This window comes from Phyllobates terribilis, unplaced genomic scaffold, assembly GCF_046119375.1.
Source record: "Phyllobates terribilis strain yellow unplaced genomic scaffold, ASM4611937v1 Scaffold_13__5_contigs__length_258822181, whole genome shotgun sequence".
In the NCBI taxonomy this organism is placed as follows: Eukaryota; Metazoa; Chordata; class Amphibia; order Anura; family Dendrobatidae; genus Phyllobates; species Phyllobates terribilis.
In genome coordinates this window covers 113,588,130-113,600,430 of record NW_027362773.1, presented here as the reverse complement: position 1 = coordinate 113,600,430, position 12,301 = coordinate 113,588,130, and the positions used below count along the sequence as shown (strand labels likewise).

The 12,301-nt window shown below is 40.7% G+C and overlaps 1 protein-coding gene across 2 annotated transcripts in view; it reads right to left on the bottom strand.

Moving 5' to 3' along the window:
• Positions 1-12,301, bottom strand: part of SPTBN2 (spectrin beta, non-erythrocytic 2) — a 189,061-nt gene that overhangs the window by 24,572 nt on the left and 152,188 nt on the right. For both annotated transcript variants that reach the window (XM_073658463.1, XM_073658464.1), the window contains 10 exons: positions 10,272-10,389; positions 10,010-10,168; positions 9,184-9,486; positions 8,943-9,096; positions 7,958-8,828; positions 7,575-7,712; positions 5,448-6,204; positions 4,352-4,554; positions 4,021-4,111; positions 144-290 (listed from right to left, as the gene is read on the bottom strand). In XM_073658463.1, the coding sequence (XP_073514564.1) occupies positions 144-290; positions 4,021-4,111; positions 4,352-4,554; positions 5,448-6,204; positions 7,575-7,712; positions 7,958-8,828; positions 8,943-9,096; positions 9,184-9,486; positions 10,010-10,168; positions 10,272-10,389 (2,941 nt within the window). The remainder of the gene's footprint in view (positions 1-143; positions 291-4,020; positions 4,112-4,351; positions 4,555-5,447; positions 6,205-7,574; positions 7,713-7,957; positions 8,829-8,942; positions 9,097-9,183; positions 9,487-10,009; positions 10,169-10,271; positions 10,390-12,301) is intronic.

Below are 12,301 nucleotides of genomic sequence, written 5' to 3'. Positions count from 1 at the left end.
AACTAGGTTTGGAAACAGCTTAAATAAACATGGCCGAGCAGAAATGGCCACGGCCGATCCGTGCATTGTGGTACAATCTCTGACCGATTTGCAAGGACGTCTGAATGAGCCCTAATACGGAGTTATCGTTCACCGTCATTCACCTTGTCTATTTTGTCCAGCCAGTCTTTATTTGATGCCAACTCAGCCATAAACGCTTGATGCTTCTGCCACTTGCTGTGAAGGTTACGAGCTTCATCGTAAGAGACGTCCTGAGCCGTCAACATCTTCTCATTAATCCACAGAGTCAGCTGTAACAAAGGACACAGGATCTTATTCCCTACTTTAACCTTTCTTGTGCCTTCCTCCCCCCTCCCCTTCTTCCAAGAGCCACAACTTTTTATTTCATACACCCATATGAGGGATTGGTTTTTGGTTTTTTTTCTTTATTGCTGGAAGAGTTCTAGTTTTGAATGAGACCATCCCACTTTCCATGTAATGTACAGATACGACAATGCCAAATATCCTGATTTTTTTGCTATTTTAAAACATTTTTATTTATTTTTAAATTGGAAAAAGGGCGATGAGTAAAACTTTTTTTTTTTCATATTTAAAAAAAAAACAAAAAACTTAACATTTCTTAAAATGTTCTTTAACTTGTAAAAAGTTTTTTTTTTTTACTTTTATGTTGGCGCAATAGAAATAAGTTATTATTTTCAGGACTTAATTTTTTTTTTCCCCAAAAGTTCAATATTTTACTTGAAACCAGCTTGTCCTATATATTGAAGCATACAGTAAAAGCAACGATCTATTAACCCCAGCCTAGACATGGACATCACAAGTGCTCCAAGATGGCGGTGACTAGAGCTCTTTAGCATGCTTCCGGCTATTGCCTATTCCGGTTAACATCAGATGTTAAGATCCTGACTAAAATTTTAGCAAAAGACTAAAAAGTACGGTCATTACCTCGTTAGTTCACCCTGATCAGGCTGGTTTTATACCTTCTAAATCAACAGTTATTAACTTGCGCAGTTTATTCCTAAATATACAGGCTTCTCAAGACGATGCTAGGCACAGGGCCATTCTCTCCTTGGATGCCACCAAGACCTTTGATACAGTGTGGAGTAGAGATATATCTGGGCTGTGTTAAAGGAAATAGGTTTTGGCCCCAATTTTATTGAAATGGATCAAAATACTTTATAGGGCCCCGACCGCTAGGGTAAGGACCAATGGGTAGATTTCTGATAGTTTTAAACTTTACAGGGGTACAAGACAAGGGTGCCAGCTGTCTCTGCTACTTTTAGCACTCGCAATAGAACCTTTAGCATGTGTTATCAGAGGGCATCCAGGGATAGAGGGTTTTAAATATGGCAAGAATGAGGAAATAATTGCTTTGTATGCCAATGTCTAGAGATGAGCGAACCGGAGCTTAAAAGTTTGGGGTTCATACCGGACATTTAGTGTCCGGATATTAACTTCGAACACTGCAGCTCATTTTAATGTTCGGAGTTTCGTAGTGGGTGAACTTGAGAGTGAGTGTGACAGAGAGAGTTCTAGGTTTTCAATGGGGTTCAGGTTTAAGTTCGGGTACAGTTCCGGTACCCAAATCGAACTTTGGACTAACTTCCACAGGTCGGCTCATCCCTACTGACGAACTGTTATTATTTGTTAAGAATTCTAATATTTCCCTTCCAATTATAATGGATACAATTAGAGAGATTTGGGTCCTTTTCCGGCATAAATATAAATTGGTCAAAATCTGCTCTACTTCCTCTGGATGATCGGTATGGGGTAGTTCTAGATAATATAGCAAATATCCCGGTGGTTCAGAAATTCAAATATCTTTCTATCCACATTACAAGGAAGATGAAAGATTATATTTCCCTAAATTTGGACCCTTTGATGATTAAGTTGAGGCATAAAATATGTGCTTGGGGAAAATTACCTTTGTCTGCTCTGGGTAGAACAAATCTCATTACAATGTGCCTTCTGCCCTTTATCCTATATACGCTGCATAACTCACACATTTGGATTCCCAAACTTTGGTTCAGGATCATGCATGAGATCTGGCATGGAAAAGAGGAATCCCTAGAATTAAACTTAAATTCAGGGGGGATTAGTGCTGCCGCATACATGGGGGTACTTCTTGGCCTTCCAATTTCAACATTTAAGAGGATGGGCTCTGGAGGGAACAAAAGAATCAAGGGCGCTAGTGTTGAAATTTTTGGGGGGAGGTCACAACTTGCTGGAACTTTTTGGAATCCTATAAATTTAAAGCCAAGTTAAGATGTTACCCCACTCTACTCCTGATACATAAAATCTGGTGGACCTATAAAAAGTGGTGGGGAATGCGAGATTGCTCCAAGTCTATTCCTATTTGGAATAACCCTGGCTTGAGGAAATTGCAGCATTTGGAGGGGTTCGGGGAATGGGAAAAGCAGGGTTTGAAATATCTGTACCAATTACATCTTGAAGGTCATTTTTGCTCCTTTGAATATCTGAAACACGAGTTCAATTTGCGTAATTCTGATTTCATCAAATAATACTTACAACTAAGATCCCAGGAAGCCATCTCTGACCTCACCATCTCATCCAATGGACTACTAGACTTTGTGGTACAAGCTAAAACTTTAGTGTACAACTCACTTTTATTGAACTTTTTGGGTGATCCCCTGGCACTTGTTAAAGCTAACTGGGAAAGGGATGTGGTCTATATCTCTTTAGAAGAATGGGATAATATTTTGGAATCAACAGGGAAGATTTCAGTCAACACGGCCCAGAGAAGATCTCAACTGTTTCTTATCCACAGAGTTTATAGAACCCAAAAGGTATTGTGCAGAATGGGTCTTAGAACTGATGACCGCTGTCCACGCTGCGGAGTAGAGGGGGCAGACTTAATACATATGTTTTGGTCATGTTCGCTGTTCACAGAGTTATGGGAAAGGGTGGGTAAGGGATTTGAATGTGATAAACCTCATTAATTAGTCTAAGTCTTAAATCCTGGACCTGGTGAGGGATGCTGGAGAGTCCTCCCCAATTCAGCTGGCCATATCCAAAATATTATATCACACTAGGAAATTATTGCCAAACATTGGTTAGCAAGTGTTCCTCACGTCTATATGGAGAAAAAGGTGTGTGTGTGTGTGTGTGTGTGTGTGTGTGTGTGTGTGTGTGTGTGTGTGTGTGTGTGTGTGTGTGTGTGTGTGTGTGTGTGTGTGTGTCAAAAGGGGAGCTACCGCAGAGTTTGGGAAACAATGGGGGAGCTGGATCAGATGTCCTGCGCTAGTATCAAGGGAATTGGAAAATTATGTGATTTTCAATTTACTAATAATTTAATTAACATATGGTTATGCTGGGAAATGTATTGTTTGTTGTACACCAGACGGGATGGGTAGGGGGTGAAAATATTCAGTGTTCAATCGATATATGGTGTATGTCTACAATCGTTATGTATATATTCAGTATAATGCAATTGTGATCACAAATTGTTCTGAAATGTATTTTGCCAGTTGTCTTAATAAAATCAGTTTGAATAAAAAGAAAAAACAGCAGCGATCAGAGATAGATCCGATCACTGCTGTTGGAGGCAGTACTGGCTGTATAACTCAGCCGGCACCTGCCCTGTGGGGAGCGAGCTGAGCCGGCTCTATGATGTGAGAGATGGGTTTAAGGGCTTATCCTTAAAAAGTATTTTTATCATCAGGTCCATTTAAGTCTATAATTCTGTAAGGAATAATTTCTTTATATACCTTTTTTTTACTTCAGCCAACAAAAAGTTAGTGCAAGGAGGAAAAAAAGTGTGTAATGTCTAGCTAAATGCTACCAATAAATATTGCGTATCCTCAGCCCTCCTGGAGCCGTTGTAAGCCGTCCAAATTAAGGACCATAATAATAAACTCCCCCCATTATATATTAAATGTGTGCATGAGGGGGATTTTGAGATCTACGTCAATAAAATAAAAGAGTTCCGACAGCTATAAAAATATATTAAAACAGAAGAAGAAATGGCAGACGGGTAGAAATTCGCTTTAGAAGAGATACCTCTTGAGAGTCCTGGAGGAAATGTTGTAGGTCCCGATTGTCTTTCAGTCGGGATAGAACGTCGTTGGCTGCTGCTCGGTTTTTCTTGTGCCTAAAAAAAGAAATGACAAAACATAAAAAAAAAATTAAAAAAAGCACAAAGAAACTCAACCACTAAAATTGAGCAATGAGTTGTCCGCCATCTCTCACTCATCTCACAGCAAATACAGAAGGTTGCCAAAAGAATGGACGAGTTGACCCATTATCAGATCTAGGTCTTGACATTCCCAGAAGGGGCATCATCACAGAAAGCATAAAAAGTATATTAACCAATGGCCACATCGTAGCTCACCTCTCATCAATGGACGCAACTTTTTCCTGAATCTTTTCAGAGTTGACATTTTCCTCTTGAATAAGTTTCTTTCCAGATTCTACCAGGCCACGGATTTTCTCATCATTCGCATCCATTGTGGTCATAAAGTCCTCATGGCGCTTGATTGCGGCTTCAGCAGCCTGGAGGGTTGTGGGCATTTCCGTATGGGATAAGACATATTCCTAAAAAGTAGATAAATACGGCTTGATTATGCAAAAGAAAAATGACGGCAAGATGGCATCATCCATTCGGTTATACTTATTGATTACAGAAGCAAAATTTTTTTTTTTTTTTGGACCAAGATCAGTCCAATTTTCTACTATATTAGGGCTGTGCATTATTAATGGAGTTTATACGAGTTCTTAAAAATTTAAGAACCATCCTTAGAATATTTAATATTAAATTGGTGAGGGTCTGACTCACGATACCTCCACAAATCAGATAACATTTCATGGTTAACCAGGCACAGCGCCAGACATTTAGTTGCAACTTTGGCTTACAGGTTTGTCTCATTTACATGAACGAGATCAAATTGCAATAACATGGCTCATTATTCTTACTTAAATTCTCAAAAATAACGCATTTTTTGCAATTGGGCTTCATTAAAAACGTTGCAGATTGCTCTCTATATCGTCTGTGTTGCACTGCCTATTGCTGGCTGCAGAATGAGTAAACAGAGAATCAGTCAGTGATCTCGTTCTGAAAGTTTATAACTCTTATCTTCCTTCTTCTATTAGCAGATTTATAACTACAAAGCTCGGCTCAACTTTCATGTGGTCAGAAGAAGGAAGAACGTTATAAACTCTCCCAATCCATCCAAACAATACAGAAGCTATAGAAGGTAAACTATGCAAAATTTTGGGTTGAAACCCAATCGCAAAATTATTTTTTCAGGCATTTAAGTGAAATAAAGGATATGGACAACTTGGGCATTTTAAGGCATGGAGCGGAGCAATGTAAGGCATGAAAAGTAGCCAACGGTCAGATAGGCCATAGTACTTGAAGAACTGGAAAAGCCCTTTAATAAATGAAGCATAGGGTAATAATACACAAGTAGAAGCCTATGAGGTCTCACCTGGTTATTCAGGAAACCTTCCACTTGCTTTGTGTCTCTCAGGAACACTTGGAAGCTGTACCCCTGAGAAAGCAGCTGGTGCCGATTTTCCCACATTTGTCCCAACTCATTCCAGCCGGTGTCCAGAGCCTTCAGCCTCTGCTGCAGAAACATATATTGGGCATCTGTCTGACCACGCGTTACTTCCTCGCCCACCTCCCTAATCCGCTTGTAATCCGCTCCGTAGCGCTCAATTTCATTCCTGATGCCTTCATGCTGCGCGAGCAAACGTTCCGCCTCAACTAGATCCGCGGGGAAATCCTCCGAAGCGACTGCGGTTTGTGCTCGCGACAGCCAGCTCTGGAAGTCATCTAGGTCCCGCAGAAAGCCTTGCAGCTTGCTTGCTTCACCCAAAGTTTCTTCCCTTCTCTTCATTGTATCTTTCAGTTCATCCCACGTCTCATCTATCTCAGACAGACTGCCGGCTATAGCGGAGGCTTTTTGTGGGTGCTCCGAGACCAGCTTTTCCGATTCCGCATGGAGGTCACCAACTTTTCCCTGGATGGCTTCTAGATCACGTTCCATGCCGGTAAGTTTACGCTGGAGGGCAGTGACTCCCGCCAAGTCATTTCCCAGGCTCTGCGTGGATTCGATCACCTTGGTCTTCTCTCTCATCCAGCACACGGTCTCATTACACTCCAGGTGATAATTCTGTATTTCAAGAGCGGAGTCCAGAGCGCTTCTCTTCTGACCTACAAGCTGACGGAAATTATTCCATCTGCAAAGATTCAAAAGAAAATAAAAAGTGTTTGTACTCAAAAAGTATAAAAAAGTCAACTTGTTAAGTGTTAGCAAAGATTTACCCCAAGAATTGACACAAAATTATGTTCTCCGGAACCGGACAACGTTTATTGTAATGAGCACAGCACATCATGACACTTCGGTGTATGGGTACGTGGGCGGCTGTTGTGGTCCTAACTTCATAAACTTACACAAGTAATCCTACACGTTTCTCCACAAGCGGTGGAGATGCCAAGAACAATTATTGTGCTACGTTTACCCCCCCAATAGGGAATGTTCATGCATCAATCGATAGTCTGGGTTTCTCCAACTACCTGGAGGCATGATGGCTTTGCACAGAGGTTTAGGGTCCTATTCCCATAGTGTTTCTTCATTATGTCCAGCGCTTCTGTCTGAATTCCCAACAAACAGAATTCAAGGTGGAAACAACCCTCGATGGAGTCATAGACTGCAATGACGCAAATGTAGTTTGAATGAACAGTGTGCTTTTTTTCTGTAGGCGTCCATCTTTTCAGACAGGCACAAGAACATGATTTGCATTTGAACACCACTAATATTATAGCAGTCCATGGTTCCTTTGGGGGGGATTCTGTCTGAATCTTGTTTTCAGGGGATTCAGATAGCGTTTCTGCATTACGTCTGGGAATTCTATGTGAAAAGGGCCTAAGGCTGCTAACTCTTTGTTGGGCACATCCAGTAGAGATTCTGGTGCGCGCTACTGCAAAAGAAATATTTCCACTTCGCACTTTACGCCAGAAAGTTCATGAAAAAAATAAAATAAAATTCACAATTTTTTTTCTGCAATGCAACACGTAGTTCTGCAAAAAGTTTTTCAAGTTGCAGTGCTTGACAAAGGAAAGATTATCTTGTGCGGTACAAACTGGAAGAGGACCTGCCGGGGAACACAGCTTAATGCTGAAGAACAAGGCGCCCTTCAGACATGAAGCATATTCTATAAATTGCTGATTAAAAAAAAAAAAACAACAACTATATACATATACAACTACACATACATATACACTCAAACATTCTTCAAACTGGACATGCCTTTTAAATAATATATATTTTAGAGGGACTTGTTTTTTGTTTTTTTTCTTAGTCAATGTACATGCTCAAATTTTCCACGCGAGATACTCCCTCCAGATTCTCAAAACAATGCATCTGAATCACATAAAGTATGTCACCCTGGTGCCCCTTAACGGAAGCCAATCATACTGATTTCATATTTTGTTTAAGAAAAACCCCTTACATTACATTTTCTGAACATATGTAGCATTAAACTGTACACTAGATTGAAACAACATCAGAATTAGGAAAACCTCCATTGAAAGGGAGCGATGTTCTTACCGTGCGTTCAGCTGGTCTTGTATGTCCCTGATGCTTTCCTCATTTCGGTGGTCAGTATCTAGCAGCAGTTCGGCCACTTCATTTACATTGGCTATTCTGGATGCCAAATTGTTCATCTCTGCCTCGAGCGTTTCAAACCTACGACGACAAAGAACCATCAGAAAAAAAAAATAAAATGACAATTGGCAAGGCAACTTGTAGACCGAAGTCTTTGCACGATAACTGCAAGCATAAAAAATCTATGATTTTAGTGTACAGGAAATCTGCAAATTGACAAGTAATGACCACCTCTACATAAGTAAAGATGACATTTTTTTGGACTAGATATTTTGGTGTGTGTGTGTGTATGTTGTAGGACATCTTCAATAATCTACACCAATTACCTTTGTTGGATTACTTCAAGATCTTCAAGCTTCTCAGGGATCTCCATTCCGTTTAGCCACTGTTCTTTCTCATCTATCCAAAGGATACAAGCATCCGCTTCACTAAACATTTTGTAAAGAGCCAGAGAGTCTTGAAGAGCCTGCTTCCGATGGGCAGCCAAGGTCACCAGCTCTTCATACCGTTGCTCCAAAGCAGGAAGTCTTCCATCAACCTCAGGAGAATGAGCGTAGGATGGCGGTAAACCACTGGCTTGTTCATGCAGAGTGTCAATAGCTGGTCGGTGGTTGAGGATCTCCTCTTCCACGTCCTTATGTTTTTTAATCAACCTCTGTGTAGAGTACTCATCGTGGCCTACATCATTCGACGAAACCAGCCTCAAAGTGTCTAAAATCCAAACTTCTGCATCATTGGCATCAGCTTGGAACTGGTAGTAGCTGTAGGCTTCCCTTAATTTACTTCCCCGGTCTTCAGCCAAAGCTTCAAGCTGCTTCCATTGTCCTTTCACTTCCAATATTTTTTCTTCGATTTCTCCAGCTCCAAAATGGCCCTGGGCTACCAGTTTCTCACCTTCAGCTACAGTCTGCTGCAACGGCCCGTAACGCCCGCTCATTTCATCTCGGAAAGCATTATGCTTGCTGATTAATCTTAAGGAGCTGGTGATGTCTTTACCATAGTCATCAGACATTAGAAGGCGACTTTGTTCTCGGATCCAAGCTTCTTCTTCACCCATATCCCAAAAAAATTTCCAAAGCCTCCTGGACTCTTCCAGCTTTGATCTTCGAGCTGCAGACAGATTGCACAATTCTGCATATTGTTGCTCTAAGAGTTGCACACGTTTTCGCACCACTTCTGGGTCACATGGTTTATAACCTAAAATGATAAAAATATATATATATATTTGTTCTTTTTATTAAATTCCACAATCTTCATTCTCTTTCTTTCATCTTAACCTGTCCAAACCATTACTTGTCATTTTCTACAAACCTTCATCATCATCCATGAACTTTCGGGCAACAGCGCCCACTGATTTTACACGTTCTGCTTGCACAGCAATATCCGCCTCTACTAACGTGTGAGTTTGTAAAAGATCTTCTACGCCATGAAGGTGTTTCCCATAATCTTCAGACTGCAGGCGACCCTGAGGAAAGAAGACAAGAATAAATATGGTTCTACCCTTATAACCTAACCATTGTGCACAATGAAAGGTCTAGAATCATCTCCCCACCTTCATTTCATCTGTCCAATCCATGAGATACAACAGATCTTGGAACATTCTTTGAAGTTCTAGATTCATCAGGAGTCTTTGGCGTCTGGCCGCAACCAGCTCCCTTAAATAATCCCATAAACGGGTCACGTTGCTCTTTCGAGCCAAAATTCTTCTAATGTCGTGATAATTCTCGGCCTCTAGTTCATTGGCAACGGCATTGACGGCTTGTACACGCTCGCTGTAGGCGACGATATCTGTCTCAATCGCTTCATGTTTCCGCACGGCAGCTTCAACTGCAGCAAGGTCCACACCAAAGTTATCCTGCAACGTAAGAGGGAAGATCGGCTCCATTTTTAACAACACAATTTAGGGAGAGTTTGGGTACAGCTTTAAGGAAGTACTAAAGTCATTGGATACTTGGATAACAGGAGCCACATACATTTCATCATCATTCAATTACGTTTAATGGGTTGTTCTTATCTTTTATCTTCGGGAGCGCACTGCTACACTGCCTCCCAACTTTTGCTTGCTGAGTGGCGGTGCACGCCCCCTGATTGACAGTTCGGACCGGCGGCATGGTTGAGTCGCTGGGCTGACTGCACGCTTCCCAATGGCAATAGAGGAACCTTTGCCCCTGCAGCATCGGAATAGGACATTGGGCAATGAAGGTGGTAAGATCCAGTGATCTGGCCACCTTCGGAGCATTGCAATCAGCAAGTTTTCACAAACCCCGCAGGTAGGAGAGAATTTACCAAGTACGAACAAACCCTTCAACCACTAAAGAAGATTTACAAAATCAAGAAAAATCTAAAAATTACTCAAGTAACCGAGAAATACTAAATACCTGTGACACAAGGCGCTGATTCTCACTGAGCCAGGTCTCTCTCATGGCTGCTTTCCGATCAAATCTTGCCGCTAGCTGCTCCAATTTCTCCTGGCGAATCAGCTCATCACGCAAGGCAAGCTCTCGCTCATGCTCTGCCTTCTCCAGCCGCTCCCAGGCCTGGGGAAAAAAAAAGTAAATTTGTGTGATTTCATTAAAAGAAAATGTACAGCCTTTATAAGGAAAATTGTCCAAAGTAGCGTAAATGATAATTAATCTGTACCTTGTTTATATCAAATATGAGCTTTCCTTCCCTCGGAGTATAGACCTTTTGATTGTTTGCTCTCATTTTACTCTGTATTGTAAAGAGGAGAACTTCCAGATTTCCTTTCTCTGTGAACCTGAAACCACATATCAAGACACAAGTGAAATGTAGTACAGCTGCTGCAATCCACGAAACCACAAAACGACTATATACACACACAAGTCACGTATATAATGGGATAGGTCCCATCACTTTTCTATAGCTTGTACCAGATACTACAGAATAATCATCACAGCAATGAGAGATAGCATCCATATATAGAGAAGTCAGGATCCATCATTCACAATGGGTGACAGTCACAGCTCACCTACTCCTCCTCCCTGCACAGGTCACAGAGCATGCCCACTATACTTCAGCATAGAAGTCAATAAATATCTCACACTATTGAGGTCTATGATCAATATTATATAATATATGGTCAATGATTAATATATATATTATATATATTTAAACAAGTAAAATTATATAAATCACATGCATATTGTGTATATGAAAAAGTAAAATAAAATATATTATATATACACACACACACACACACACACACTAAATATAATAAAATATATATTACTTTTTTACATATACATGTCTTTTATATCTTTTTTATTTTACATATATATTTGTGGGTTTTTTTATATACACACACACACACAAACACACACAGTTATATGAAAACGTTTGGGCACCCCTATTAATCTTAAGCTTAATGTTTTATAAAAATTGGTGTTTTTGCAACAGCTATTTCAGTTTCATATATGAAATAACTGTTGGACACAGTAATGTTTCTGCCTTGAAATGAGGTTTATTGTACAAACACAAAATGTGCAATCTGCATTCAAACAAAATTTGATAAGTATGGGCACCCTTATCATTTTCTTGTTTTAAATACTCCTACCTACTTTTTACTGACTTACTAAAGCACTTTTTTTGGTTTTGTAACCTCATTGAGCTTTGAACTTCATAGCCAGGTGTATGCAATCATGAGAAAAGCTACTTAAAGTGGCCACTTGCAAGTTGTTCTCCTGTTTGAATCTCCTCTGAAGAGTGGCATCATGGGCTCCTCAAAACAACTGTCAAATTATCTGAAAACAAAGATTATTCAACATAGTTGTTCAGGGGAAGGATACAAAAAGCTGTCTCAGAGATTTAACCTGTCAGTTTCCACTGTGAGGAACATCGTAAGGAAATGGAAGAACACAGGGACAGTTCTTGTTAAGGCCAGAAGTGGCAGGCCAAGAAAAACATCAGAAAGGCAGAGAGGAAGAATGGTGAGATCAGTCAAGGACAATCCTCAGACCACCTCCAGAGAGCTGCAGCATCAACTTGCTGCAGATGGTGTCACTGTGCATCGGTCAACTATACAACGCACTTTGCACAAGGAGAAGCTGTATGGGAGAGTGATGCAAAATAAGCCGTTTCTGCAAGCACGCCACAAACAGAGTCGGCTGAGGTATGCAAAAGCACATTTGGAGAAGCCTATTTCTTTTTGGAAGAAGGTCCTGTGGACTGATGAAACCAAGATTGAGTTGTTTGGTCATACAAAAAGGCATTATGCATGGCGGCAAAAAAACACAGCATTCCAAGAAAAACACTTGCTACCCACAGTAAAATTTGGTGGAGGTTCCATCATGCTTTGGGGCTGTGTGGCCAATGCCGGCACTGGGAATCTTGTTAAAGTTGAGGGACGCATGGATTCCACTCAGTATCAGCAGATTCTTGACAATAATGTTCAAGAATCAGTGACAAAGTTGAAGTTACGCAGGGGATGGATCTTTCAGCAAGACAATGATCCAAAACACCGCTCCAAATCTACTCAGGCATTCATGCAGAGGAACAATTACAATGTTCTGGAATGGCTATCCCAGTCCCCAGACCTGAATATCATTGAACATCTGTGGGATCATTTGAAGAGGGCTGTCCATGCTCGGCGACCATCAAACTTAACTGAACTGGAATTGTTTTGTAAAGAGGAATGGTCAAAAATACCTTCA